Genomic DNA, 13,676 nt, shown 5'->3' with positions numbered 1-13,676 from the left:
AAACAATTTTTAATGGGTAATGGAGAGCTAGAGCACTGCAGAAAACCAGGTGCATTGAGCTAAAGATTTAGAGAGCCAAGTTTCATGCTTTTAGAATTGGAAGGTTGAGAAAAACCACTCAGCCAAACTAAGAGTTGAATAAAAGTTTAAATTCAACCAATAAAAGCCAAATTATCATTTATTGTAATTTCCAGTTGGTAATAGTAGAATTTAATTATTCTTACCCAAGAACATGCAGAAGGTGCTGGGATATAGGAACCCCCCCAAACCTCACTACTCAAAAGTCTTGGAAATGGCTGTGGTCTAATTTCTTCTACCTCTCTCAAAATTACACTGGAAACTTATTACATTACTTTCCAACCCTAACTCTTCAGATTTATTACCTTTTACTGTCATATTGGAATCCCAGGGCCAGATATGCAATTATGTGCTTATGAAATGTTTTCTGTCTTGAGTCACTGGAAAAAAAAATGGATAGGTCACCGATAAACCTTTAGTGTTGATGGCGTTCAAGCCCAATGAAAAGAACCCTGTTTGGATCCTTAAATTTCAACGGATGCTACTTTTCAGCAAACATAGGAGAATTTTTGATTTGTAAAAAAAGTTACTATGAAGTATCAAATGTTGCTTTTACCAGGAAACATGGAACTTTCTAGATAGTCACATAAAGGGACAGATTATTACTACTTTCAAATAATCTATAGTCTTAAAAATATGTAATGAGGAATGGCGAGCTGGCTCAGTAGGTAACGGTGCTTGCTGCCAAGCCTAAAAAGACCTGAGTTCGATCCCCTTAACCTACTTGCTGGAAGGACAGAACTGATTCCTGCATCTTGTCCTCTGACCTTGACACATGTGCTGTGGCATGTATACATAAAATAAATAAATGACATGATAGAAAATATATTTATTAAAACTCTTATTGGTTCATTATTTTCAGTCCCCAAATTTTCATATGAATCATTTTTTAATCTCTGTAACCTCTCTTCTAGGCAAATGCTTTTCTTTTTTTTTAAAAAAATTATTTAAGTTTATCTTATGCGCATTGGTGTGAAGGTGTCAGATCCCCTGGAATTGAGAGTTACAGACAGTTGTGAGCTGCCATGTGGGTGCTGGGAATTGAACTCCGGTCCTCTGGATAAGCAGCCAGTGCTCTTAACCTCTGAGCCATCTTGGGCAAATGCTTTTCAAACAGAGTGGAAATTAAGAATAAGTTCTCCGATGCTAACATCCTATGTTAGTTTCATTGGCTTTGTTTGCTCGCCTTAGTTTTAAAGCCAATCCTGCAGGCCGGGCTTTAACCCAGGCTCTCTCATCTCAGCAGGCATGTGCTTCGATGCTAAGCTTAAAATTCCAGCTTTGTCACTTGCTGCTGTATAAGCTTAGTTGCTTAATTATCTTGAGCCCCAGGGTCCTCAACTAGGAAGTCATACCACAGCCACTGCTTCACCATTTTGTAAGACTTCAATACGTTCAAATATTTGAGATCAGTCGATACTAATACATAACAAGCATTCAACAAATTTTATAATCGTCAATTTTGCTACTGAGTAGTGGTAGAAAAGATAAAGGATCTAAAGTCAGTAAAAAGGTTATGTTACTTCTCCAGGGTTACTCAGGACTTAAGAGGTGGCATGGGATTTAAGGAGAAGAGCCCTTTAGCATTACATGGTGTTAGAATGGTGGGCAGGAGAGCCGGAGACTAGCAGATCAACCCAAGATACATTTTGAAAGCAGAGTGAGTAGAAAGGCATTTGCTGGTGGCATGGGTGTGAGGAATGAGAGAAAAGACGAGTGCTAAGGAACTGAAGGACTCTGGATTGCACACTGGAGGTCTTGACAGAAAAAGAAGGTGGATAGATGGCAAAGGCACTGACCAATGGAGCAGACTCTTGCTGGAACTGCTTTGGGGTGAGATACGGGTGGCACTGAGATACGCACATGAAGAGTCACACTAGGCATGAAAGTGTGCGACTCTGTGTCACAGAGGAATGGTCTTGGCTGTATTTTCACATCCGTGCCTGTTACATGATACAGAACAAGGACAGAAAAATACACTAGGAATCAGAAAAGCAGGATTGATTATCTGGGTGTTACGTTTTGCACGAATGTATACTGACTGTGTCAGTAAAGTCAGAAGGACCATTATGTTACGAAAAATTAATTTTCATTACTCTAAAATGTATTTTCCTTAAAGAAAAAAAAGGCCAGATTATTACGGCATCTTGGTCCATAAGCCATCCAAGAGGCTTGCTTAGCTGCACGATTGTGAACCCCTTAACGCTGTATTTACTTGTCTCATTGCTTCTACCAAGTTAATGTTTGTGGCAGTTTTGCATTTGGTAATTATAACTGATGACAGTAAAATATGAACTAAGCATGACTCCTCAGGAATTTATTTTGTTGCAGAGGTCCATGGAATTAACATGTAATCACGAAATTCTCTTTAAATCATGTTCTCTGTTTTTCTTCTGCCAAGAAGTTTCTACTTGTTGGTGGCCAGGTCACAAACAAAACCTCCAATTCAGATGTTCCTGCTCCAATTTAGTTGAGAGAAAGAACCCCAATGATAACATAACGAAGGATCAAATCACAGGCTCAAACCATTTTCTTTTACTTGTACAGAGCATCTACTGGGCTGTTCCTACTCAACAGCTGTTGGCACGGCATGCCTTTGTTTTCCATGCCATCTATAAGAATTACCTTTCACCAGACTGTTAAACATTGCTCTAGAATCCCTTCCCCCAAGACTGCCTGGATGATCTGTATGTTTTGAAGATTACGTGTGTGGACTCACAACCAAATTAGCCGTCACTATTCTGGTATTTACCCATAGACTAACCCCAAATACATTTCTTGGGTATGTAACTGAATAGTGACTTTTAAAAGTGAGAAACTAAGGAATTCTTTAATAATAGCAGTGAGTCAGCATTACTGATTTTAAGGCTTCAAAATGCCTATGAATTTGTTTTTCAAATGTTTTTCATTTACTCCTTGATTGAAAGAAATTGTAATGTCTGTTATATCTATTATATATTGATTCTTTAATTCTTGCTATATCACAAGTATAATAATGATACTTTGTTGACTCTTTTGGATTTTATTCCTTCTGGTTTTTATTCTTAAGAAAATAACAAGCATAAAACCATTAACACCACCTAGAAATTTCTACTTGGTAATTTCTACATGAACCACATTATTGTTTTCTTGGCTAATCTCTCCCAATAGTTACCATGGCTTCCAGAACTAAGAACTATGTTTTCTGGTATGTTAAGTAGAACACAGGGAAAATACCCTGTTGAAAAGACTAAGAGTTAGGTGTAACGTAAATGTACACACTTCATTTCTGACCCATGTTAGGTTATTTCTACTCATCTAGGTGAATTGATGAATTTAACTGATACAGCCCTAAGTATATAGAAATAACTATGGACAGTCAGAAGGGAATAGAATACCCCTGTCACGGGTGGTCAAGACTCCTTGCTTTTGACTCTATTCAAGTGAGTGAGACACATATTTCATTTTGCTTACAAACAAGTCCTTGTCGTTCTAAGAGCCTGTGACCTTCCCTTGAATGCTGTTGAGTAACAGAAACATATTTGGAACCTATGAAAAACTCATCATTTTTCCAGTCCTCTCAGAATGATTTCCTATTTAGCTGGCTGCTGAGCTTGCGTTTTGGTTTGTGACAACTGTTACTTTTCTCTAGTCCATTCAACACTATATTCTCATTTTAGCGCCCCCTTCCTTCCTTTTCCTTTTCCTTTTCCTTTCTAGTGATCAAGCCCTGGGACCTTTTCATGCTAAATAAATGCTGGACCACTCAGCACACCCCCAGCACTCAGTTTTCTCACTCGATTTCTACATAACTTGACTTTCTAGCCTTGCATTATGATGCCTGCATACATTCATTTTTAAGATTATACTTTTTTTCATTTTATATGTATGAATGTTTTGCGTGTGTGTATGTGTATATGTACAACACATGAGTGTCTAATACCTTAAGAGGCCAAGGAGGGCAATGGATTCCCTGGAACTGGTGTTAGAGACAGCTGTAAGAGGCCACATAGCTACAAGGAACCAAATTTGGGTCTTCTGCAAGAGCAGCAAGTACCCTTAACTTCTGAGCCATCTCTCTAGCCCCTGCATACATTTTTTTTCAGTTTAAACAAATTTTATTCAAGAATAAACCAAGATGTTCTTACCCTTTATTGAAAATAGATTTTCTTACATAATATATTCTGATTACCATTCCCTCTCCTCTACTGCTCCCAGGTCTTCCCCACCTCCTCTTCCATCCAGATCCACCTCCTATCTGTCTCTCATTAGGAAACAGACAGGTTTCTGTGGGAATATAACATAATATAAAACATAAAACAAAAGCCAACACATCAGAATTGAATAAAAAAGCCCAAGAAAGGACACAAGAAAGAGACTCACTTGTTTACATACTTAGAAATCATTGAGAACATTAAACTGTAAGTCATAACATATATATTTTAACGAAGGCTCTGTAGGGTCAAAATAGAGAGTATACACACATATATATATATATATAAAATAAGATGCAATTTGTCTTAAAAGGAAAATCTCTGACAACACTATGAGACAAAGAACTTCCAGTTGAGTTCATTTTCTGTGGCTATCTACTTCTGGGCACGCAGCCTGCCATAAAGAGTAGTTTTCTCAATGAGACTCACTTAGAGGAAAGTACATTTTCATATTCTTGATTGGGGAATGTTCTCTCTCGGTCCATGACCGGTTCCCTCTGAAGAGGATGCTGTAAGCTAAGCTTCACCCTGTGTTTGATACCCATGAGAGAGAGACCCAGGCCTGGTGGCACATGCCTTTGGTCTCCGTTCTCTTGAGTCTGCAGTGGAAGAATTGCAAGTTGAGGGCAGTCCAGGCAACTTAGCAAGACTTCGTCTCCGAAGAAAATTGAAACAAGAAGAGAGCTGAAGTGATGCTCAGTGGGAGACCATGTCCCTAGCATGTGAGAGGCTTCAGACTCCAGCCTCGGTGCCACAAAACAAGGGAAGCAACAGCAACCAAAATAAAAACAAAGAAAAGGAAAAGGACTTTTAAGCATGTATTTCTGGGAATATAATCCTCAAGTTGAGAGCTCTTGCTGAAGCTGCTCACTGCTACCTATTGTTCCAGTTGCAAGGCATCTGATGCCCTCTTCTGGCCTTTCTGGACACCATCACTCACATGTTTATACATATACACATAAATAAAAAAAAATCTGAAAAGTTTTATAATTAAAAAATAGGTTTTAGAAGCCCCAAATGGAAAGTTTTTAAAGTTAAATATCTGGAAGGAAATGCACAGGTTATATACACACTATGTGACTTTACATAAAGGACTTGAGCATCCCTGGAGTTCAATATCTGCAGAGGGTCCTGGAAGAAATTCCCACAGTGTTTGTGACACTGAATTCTGGGGATATGCGAACAAATGCCTACTTACCCCAGGGGGAAATGAATGACAGACCAACATAAGGATACCACCAAAGTCTAATTTGGTGAACCAGTGAGTTTATTGGAGTACTTACAGGAATATGGCTGATGGGCTACTTAGAGTGACAGGACTGACTCAAAGACAGCTGTATTACCAGAGCCCAACCCAGCAGTCCTTATTTACTTAACTATGTTTGGGATGAAGAAGGGACCTAACGCCGGGCGGTGGTGGCTCACGCCTTTAATCCCAGCACTCGGGAGGCAGAGCCAGGCAGATCTCTGTGAGTTCGAGGCCAGCCTGGGCTACCAAGTGAGTTCCAGGAGAGGAGCAAAGCTACACAGAGAAACCCTGTCTCGAAAAACAAACAAACAAACAAAAAAAAAAAAAAAAAAAGAAGGGACCTAGTGTATCTGTTCAGTTTCAGGGACTTCCTGAAACCTTCAAGTTGTTTATTTCTGTCTTAATGTGTTTCCTTATGGGATAGAATCTTTCCCTTCCTCCTAGAACATGTTGTTTCACCACCCTTTTAACATTCTGTACCTTAACCAGTTTTTCCCCAAGTTGGAAACTGCTACACAACATTCAGAGACCGAGAGATGTCTATGTATCATCTCTATGACTCTGTGTGACATTGTAACCATTTCTTTTCCCTTGTTTCACATGTTGTGTTTCCATTGCTTTCTTCCCCAGAATGACCTGAAGGTGCTGTTTACATCGTTAGCTGACAACAAATACATCATCCTGCAGAAACTGGCAAATGTGTTTGAACAACCCATTGTGGAACAGATACAGGTATGTACAGCTGTCCCAGATATAGGTATGTACAGGTCTGTCCCAGAATAGCAGATCTATAGATCACTGCTTTACTGTGGGATATCAAATATTCTTTGAATGATAAATGGCAAGCTATGGCATTTTTATTTATTGTATATTTTGTGTGTCAGCACTGGGTTTGAGTAAGGTGCCCAATGATACTGACTTGGTCACTTCTACATGCAACTACGGAATGTGGGTTCAGAAGTGATGTCAGTGATAGCTGCTGACCCGAAGGAATTTGCTACTCCCAAATGAGATCGAGCATCACGTCCATGACGTAGGAAAGAAAGAGGACAATCTCAGGTGTGGGTCCTCACCTTCCACCTTATTTGAAGCAGGCCTCTTCTCTTATTCACTGCTGAATGCACCAGGCTAGCTGGCCCCTGAGCTTCCCCGGCTTGGTCTCCACCTCCCACCTCACTGTGGGGGAACTTTGATTAGGTACTTGTTATTGTATCTGGCTTTACACAGTTCCTAGGGATCTGAACTTAGGTTATGATTTTGTCAGTCGATCCCTTTGCCCACTGAGTCACCTCCTCGGTCCCTGAAAATGTTCTTATTCTTTGCTCCTACTTTACTGTTTGGGTCGGACATAAATTTCTGTCAGTTTGTAGACGCTTGTTTCCAATGCTGACTTGAGAAATCCAGAAATCTTTTTATTTCCCAGAGGTCCCCAGGGTTTTGAAATATCACAATTGCATGCCTCGGGGAGGGCCTATTTTTATCCCCTGGGCTGGGAACTGAGGAGACTCTTTGGTTGGGTTTCTGTCTTTCTATTTTGAAAACTTTTAAATGGTTTATCTAATTCTTTTCATCTCTTCCTTTCATCTGCCTCCTTTTGTGAAACCCTCTTCAATGAGATATTGCATATCTTGTCCAGTGCTTTAATTATTTTTTTGGAGATCTTTTTCTTTCTGTCTCTTTTGTTAATACCTTGTTCTTTCTGTAAACAAATGCATTCCTTTCTGTAACATACCTGGATGTGTTCATGGTTTGATGGTTGGTGTTTAATTTTTTCCCATATAATCTGTCTTCCCTGGGCCCCTTCATTAGTTTGCTGGCATAATCTCTGTCACGTTGGAGATTCTCGGTTTCAGGGTCGTCTTCTGTTGTCTGTTTCCACCTGGGGTGGGGTGTAGCTGGAGAATTTCTCTCCAGCTCCCTCTAAGTCCTGCCAGTCCCAGAGCCCACTTATAAAATAAACACACAGACTCTTACATTATTTAAACTGCTTGGCCATTAGCTCAGGCCTATCATTGTCTAGCTCTTACTCTTATATTTAGCCCATTTCTATTAATCTTTACTTTGCCATGTGGCTTGTGGCTTACTGGTACCTTACATCTTGCTTGTCATGGCTGTGGCTGGCAGGTCTCTCTCTGACTCAGCCCTCCACTTCCCAGAATTCTCTTCTCTGTTAGTCCCGCCTATCCTTCCTGCCTGTCTACTGGCCAATCAGTGTTTTATTTACTAACCAATCAGAACAACATATTTGACATACAGAACATCCCACATCATTGGGGCATTAAACAGTTGACTAGGAACCTGAAGTAGGGATGAAATTCAACAATTTTGAGGCGATTCTGGCTCCTTACGCCATTTGTTGGACGATCTTTCTGTTCAGGTTTTTAGCTTTCTCAGTTGGGCTTATGAGCCCTCCTCTCTCTAGACAGCAGAGGAGTGAGCACAGCCCTTCCTGAGGTGAAGTGGACTCGAGGCCTCGTGGACAGTGTTTTGTTGTTCCCACACCCCGTTTTCTTTCTTCTCCCCTCCTTCCGTTTCATCTCTCACTCCTTCTTTCCCTTTCTTCCTTCTCCTTCTCTCCCTCTCTTCTTTTCTACCTCTCTTCTTTCTCTTCCTTCTTTCTCTCTCCATCTCTCTTCCCCTTCCCTTCCTGCCTCTTCATCCCTCCCATCCTCCTTTCCCCCCTTCTTTCCTTTCTTCCTCCTCAGGGTATCACTGTGTAGGTGGGCTGCCTCCCAAGTGCCAGGATGATATGTGTGAGCCACTGTGTCCAGCTCTCTTCAATCCAACATTTAAGCCAGTCACCTCATCCGTTACTCCTTAGTCTTAGAAAGCCCACCTTCCTTCTCCAGGTAACAAGCTTCGAGCCTCTCACCTGGAGGAGAGGGCGATATGGCACGAACCAGGAACTGGGGATCTTACTCTCTGAGTGGCTTTTCATCAGCTCTCTGTCTCTGCCCTCTGAGTTCCTGAGACTCCCAATGCTCTAGATGTTTTGGGTACAGTTCCTTGGCTAGGTTAGGACTCAGCTTTCTCAGGCTCAGTGAAATTTCATGTACTTGTCCAAATCCTAACTTTGAAAATTGGTTAGGCTTATGATCTTCCTGATTTCCTGGCCCCAGCAGACTTATGGAGGAAAGCACTCCTCCAAAAAAAAAACAAAACAAAACAAAACAAAACAAAACCGAGCAAACAAAATATTTGCTATTGTTGCGGAGAGGTTTCGAGAAAGGAAAACGTGGACATGTGTTTCATCTGCCATCTGGAATCCAGACTCTTCTCATTGTCAAGGGCAACTGGGTTGTAATTCTTCCAAAAGCCTACTTAGACCAGGGCTGCTGGTCCGGTACCTCCCTTCTCGACTCCTCAGAGATGAGTTGCATCATGAAGTTTAGTGCTTAATTATCATTAGATCCGTTTTGTTTTGTTTTCTACTGGCGTCCTGACAAGACTTTCAGCTCCTTGAAGTCTAGGACAAGGTCCCCTCTTCTACAGACCTCACATCGGGCAAACAAGGTTTAGCCTCTTAAATCCTTGCTAATTGGTTTTTCCACTTTACAGTGAGGACCAGCCATTGCTTGACCAAGCTTTCCTCACACGTCCCTGTTACCACAGTGGCACAGTCTCCAGTGATGCCCGTTGCATTTCGGAAAGTGCCATTGCCCCCTAGACATCTCAAGGACATACCTTGTTCACACTGTTCCTACATGCTGCTTCCTGTGTAGGCATGGTTATCTACACATCCCCTTGCTTAAGAGGGACTACTCTTCTTCCAGCTCTCCATCCTCACTCTACCCTACCTCTTTGCCCAAGAAGGCTGACATGTAATGTAATAAAGGAACTTCTCTTTTTTCCAGTAGTATGTGGTGATGCTTTTCATGTTTTATTAAAGTTAGTCTCTTCTTATATATTTAGAATCATTCTTGGGTGTAGTGGTAGACCAAAAAGTCAAGCAGTCACCTCCTGTGGGGCGGAAATGTTCCTCAGAGTCTGAACCAAGTGTTGTAAATCTTACCTAGGCCATACAACAGGCTGAAGAGGGGCTGAGAGAGCTGGACGGGGGAATCTCGGAGTTGAAGCGTCGCGCTGACAAGTTGCAGGTGGAGCAGCCTGCCCTGCAAGAACTCTCCAAGCTCCAGGTATCACCTCCAACAGCTCCTCTGGGCCTCAGTGGCCCATCCCACTCGGCCTCAGTGGCCCATCCCACTCGGCCTCAGTGGCCCATCCCACTCGGCCTCAGTGGTCCATCCCACTCGGCCTCAGTGGCCCATCCTGATTTAAAATGAAGAAAACATTGTTTCCACTATTCTCTTGGAAAATTTTTGCCATTTGTTTGTTTGTTTGTTTTTTGAGACAGGATTTCTCTGAATAGCTCTGGCTGTCCTGGGATTCACTCTGTAGACCAGGCTGACCTCAAACTCACAGATAGCCCCCTGCCTGTGCCTCCCTGAGTGCTGGGATTAAAGGCACGCACCACCACCACCTGGCTTCTCTTGGAAATTTTTAAAACAAAAGTCACATCGTTTAGGTTTTTTAACTTTTATGTACAAGTAAGGGAAACATTTTCTGAACTTTTGGTCATTTTTAGTACAATAGAATGAATTATATTCCCATGCTCCTGCCATTCGTATTTTTTCTGATATGTGCTCTTATGATGATGTCTAAACACCATGCTATATTTCAGTAATTGCATGTTGCTAATATAATCATCATTATTGCTCCTACCCAATAAAATTAAAAGGGAAAGGGTTTTAGTTCAATATTGTAATATATTTTAAGGACAATTTAACATAGTAAATACTCAAGGCAAGACTTTTTAGAACGTGGTTTTCTTTTTTTTTGTTTGTTTGTTTTGTTTTTGTTTTTTTCGAGACAGGGTTTCTCTGTGTAGCTTTGGAGCCTATCCTGGAACTCACTCTGTAGACCAGGCTGGCCTCGAACTCACAGAGATCCTCCTACCTCTGCCTCCCAAGTGCTGGGATTAAAGGCGTGCGCCACCACCGCCCGGCAGAACGTGGTTTTCAAAGTGGGAGTTTATCTGGTGCACATGCTGGAATCTAATACAGATGTTCAATTCCAGAACAGCAATAAAGCTTAGCAAACTGTGAAACCCAAGCAGATTTTCCATTACCTTTCAGGATGAAAAAAAAAAAAAAATACCACTTAGCATAATTCTGACACCTAGGCAGAACTTATACGTGGGATAGAAGGATGAAAATGAAATGCCCCCCCCCCAGGCCAGTGAAGTTTAACACCTTATAGAAAACTAGCTGTATTTTTAAGATGTGTAAAATCTGTATAGTTGGGCATGGCCACACACTGTGTGTGTGTTTTCGTCTCTTAGGCATTCCTACAGAACTCTTTGGGGATGGTGAATCAGGCACAAAATCTCAAGTCCTTCGCCCAAGAAAATACCACAGCGCTTATAAACAAGAAGCCACTCTCAGTTTGTCCATCTCAGGCCTTTGGCTAGCATTTTGAAATGTCCCAGGACAAACCTCCCCCACCCTGCTGCCCTTCGCTTAGATCATTTTCCCACAGTGCTCCGGCGTCAGGTGCGAGAGTCAAACGTCATAGCCGTAAATAAGCATTCCAGCTGAACTTTCCCAGATTGAAGGGTTTTGGCTGCCCCGCCTCAGGATGATGCACTAATCAGGTCCATATGCCTCCAGTAAATTTTGTTTGGTGTCTCACCATCTCCTAAAATGTCTCTCCAGATTAAACAGTTGTTGACTCTACCACGTTTGGCAGAATTGTTGCCTTTTTAAGTTTGAAGGTTTTGTCTCCCTTTTTTTTTTTTTTTGGCTTTTCATTTGAAAGGTGGTCAGTCCAAAATCTGATACCATTTAGCAGACAGAAATGTGAGAGATACTCTATTCATTTACTGCAAGATTTAATAAATGCTAAGATTATGATAACAAGGTGAATCAGTTTTTCTATGACATCTCTCTTCACCTTGTGGACATTTTTGTTCAGCATCTCAACCCCGCATCTCATCATGGATAAGCAAAAGCTTGAGCAGACAATCAGGAAATTACCTCATGAGTCATTTCTAGGAAATACTTTGTTTTAGATTGCTTGGAATCTTTTTTTATTTATTTTAATTTTGTTATGTGAATGGGCGTCTGGGCTGTAGGTTTGTCTGTTTACCCTGTGTGTGCCTGGTACCCACAGAAGCCGGAAGAGGGCATTGGATCCCCACAGACTGGAGCTAAAGTTGGTTGTGAGCCTCTAAGAGGGTGATGGTTCTTCTGGGAGAGCAGCCCGTGTGGGTAACTGCCCAAGCCTCTCTCTAGCCCTTCCTCCTTGCTTAGAATCTTGAAAAGTTAAGCTGTAGTGTGTGTGTGTGTGTGTGTGTGTGTGTGTGTGTGTGTGTGTGTGTACATGAACATGCCCTGGTGATCAAACCCAAGGCCTTGTGCCTGCTAGGCAAGTACTGGACTGGTGAGCTACATCCTCAGCCCTATATTTTTACTTATTAATAAATTTAATTGTATCTTACTATTTGGCATAAGAGTCTAATTTTACTTTTCTCCAAACAGTTGTGTTCTGTCTACGTTATATTATTTGTTGTATCCTTTACCAAAGTCACTGCATCCTTAAATCTCTGTGAATTTAGTTCATTTTCTTCAGTTCTTATGTGATTTATGATTTGTTCATTAAGAGCAAAATCAAATTGAAAACAGAAAGGAATATGTAAGATTGCCAAACAAGATTAACAAAAGAACTTGAATAAACCAAAGATCAAACCCCAGGAAAGCCACAATCCCGTGCATATGTATTAAAGATGTGGGGAGGGATGTCCAGAGCATCCTTCCTTTTTTTTTTTTTTTTTTGAAGTGTTTCCAAGTGAGGCTCATAAGACAGGCAGCTTGCTTCCACGCAGAGGGTCCCTGGAGGATGCACTTGTGGAGAGGCATGTCCTTGGTGGGGTCTTGGGCAGGTGATGGGCTTGGTACTGCAGCTTTGTGATTGAGACTAGTGTGGATGGATGCCTCTGCTTCTCAGGACATGTATGATGACCTGTTGGTGACCATCAGTTCCCGGAGGAGCAACCTCAACCAGAACCTTGCCCTCAAGAGTCAATATGATAGGGCCTTGCAGGATCTGGCAGACCTGCTGGACACTGGACAAGAGAAGATGACAGGGGACCAGAAAATCATTGTGTCCTCCAAAGAAGAAATCCAACAACTGCTTGACAAGCACAAGGTGAGAAGAGAGCAGGAAAACGTAGCTGAAATTCTCAAACCCGTATAGAGATGGAGGAAAACCTAATAAGCTCGGCTTTATGAGTTATACTTGTATAATTTGCACTTCTAAGTAGGCTATAAATATTTGTTCAAACCCACTAGCATCTGGAGCATAGAGAAATGGTTAAGAGTATGTTTTTATGATTTTGTAAAATTAAGAAAAAGTAATTACGTAAGTAACTTTATCAGCCCCCCATGAATATTAAGCCAACTGTCTTCATACATAAATATAGCCAAGGAGAAGCTCAAAGCCTTTCTTGAGAGGGACCCAGATTCATCATTTTTAGCACAAGCTGGCCTCACACTCACTGTACAGCTGAGGATGGCTTTGGACTTCTGATCTTCTTGCCTTCAGCTCCTGCGAGCTGGAATTAAAGGCATATGCAAGTAGGCTTAAGTTTATGTAGTTCCCTGTGTCTCCTTTAGGGCTTGTTGTCCACCTGGACCTTGGTGCGCTCTCTACCCTTCATTGTATTGGCCTAGACTCCTCACTCCACCCTGGGAAGGCAGGGCTGCCCACTCACATTTGGCATTGAGTTGATGTCTGTTTCTTGAGTCATTCAGTTCTCCTGGAGCTTAAGCACATTCTGTTGGCCTCAGAGATTTTCCTGGGCATGATGAGAACTTTTACCACGCAATCAGACTTGGGAACCCCAAGATTGCTCCATCAGTGTGTTCCCAAATGAAGCTCAGGTTCATTACTCCTTAGTGAATAAACACATTTAACAAAACCACACACACACACACACACACACCCCTAACATAACAAATCTTTAGCAATGACTATGCAAAGTTTACCAGGTCACAAACTCAGCCTCCCAGGCTATGGGAGTTCCCTGAAGGAAAACAAAACAATCTCACTGAGGTTTAGATGGTTAACATTCTACTGTTGTGTAGCTCTCTGGTGGG

General features: G+C 41.6%; 1 protein-coding gene across 2 annotated transcripts in view; it reads left to right on the top strand.

Annotated features, from left to right (window-relative positions):
• Positions 1–13,676, top strand: part of Syne1 (spectrin repeat containing nuclear envelope protein 1) — a 462,188-nt gene that overhangs the window by 340,104 nt on the left and 108,408 nt on the right. For both annotated transcript variants that reach the window (XM_059272792.1, XM_059272793.1), the window contains 3 exons: positions 6,151–6,252; positions 9,537–9,656; positions 12,526–12,726. In XM_059272792.1, coding sequence (XP_059128775.1) covers positions 6,151–6,252; positions 9,537–9,656; positions 12,526–12,726 — 423 coding nt within the window. The remainder of the gene's footprint in view (positions 1–6,150; positions 6,253–9,536; positions 9,657–12,525; positions 12,727–13,676) is intronic.

The sequence above is a fragment of the Peromyscus eremicus genome, chromosome 8b (genome assembly GCF_949786415.1).
Source record: "Peromyscus eremicus chromosome 8b, PerEre_H2_v1, whole genome shotgun sequence".
In the NCBI taxonomy this organism is placed as follows: Eukaryota; Metazoa; Chordata; class Mammalia; order Rodentia; family Cricetidae; genus Peromyscus; species Peromyscus eremicus.
Note: the sequence above shows the minus strand (reverse complement) of the source record. Positions and strands in the feature narration are given on the sequence as shown.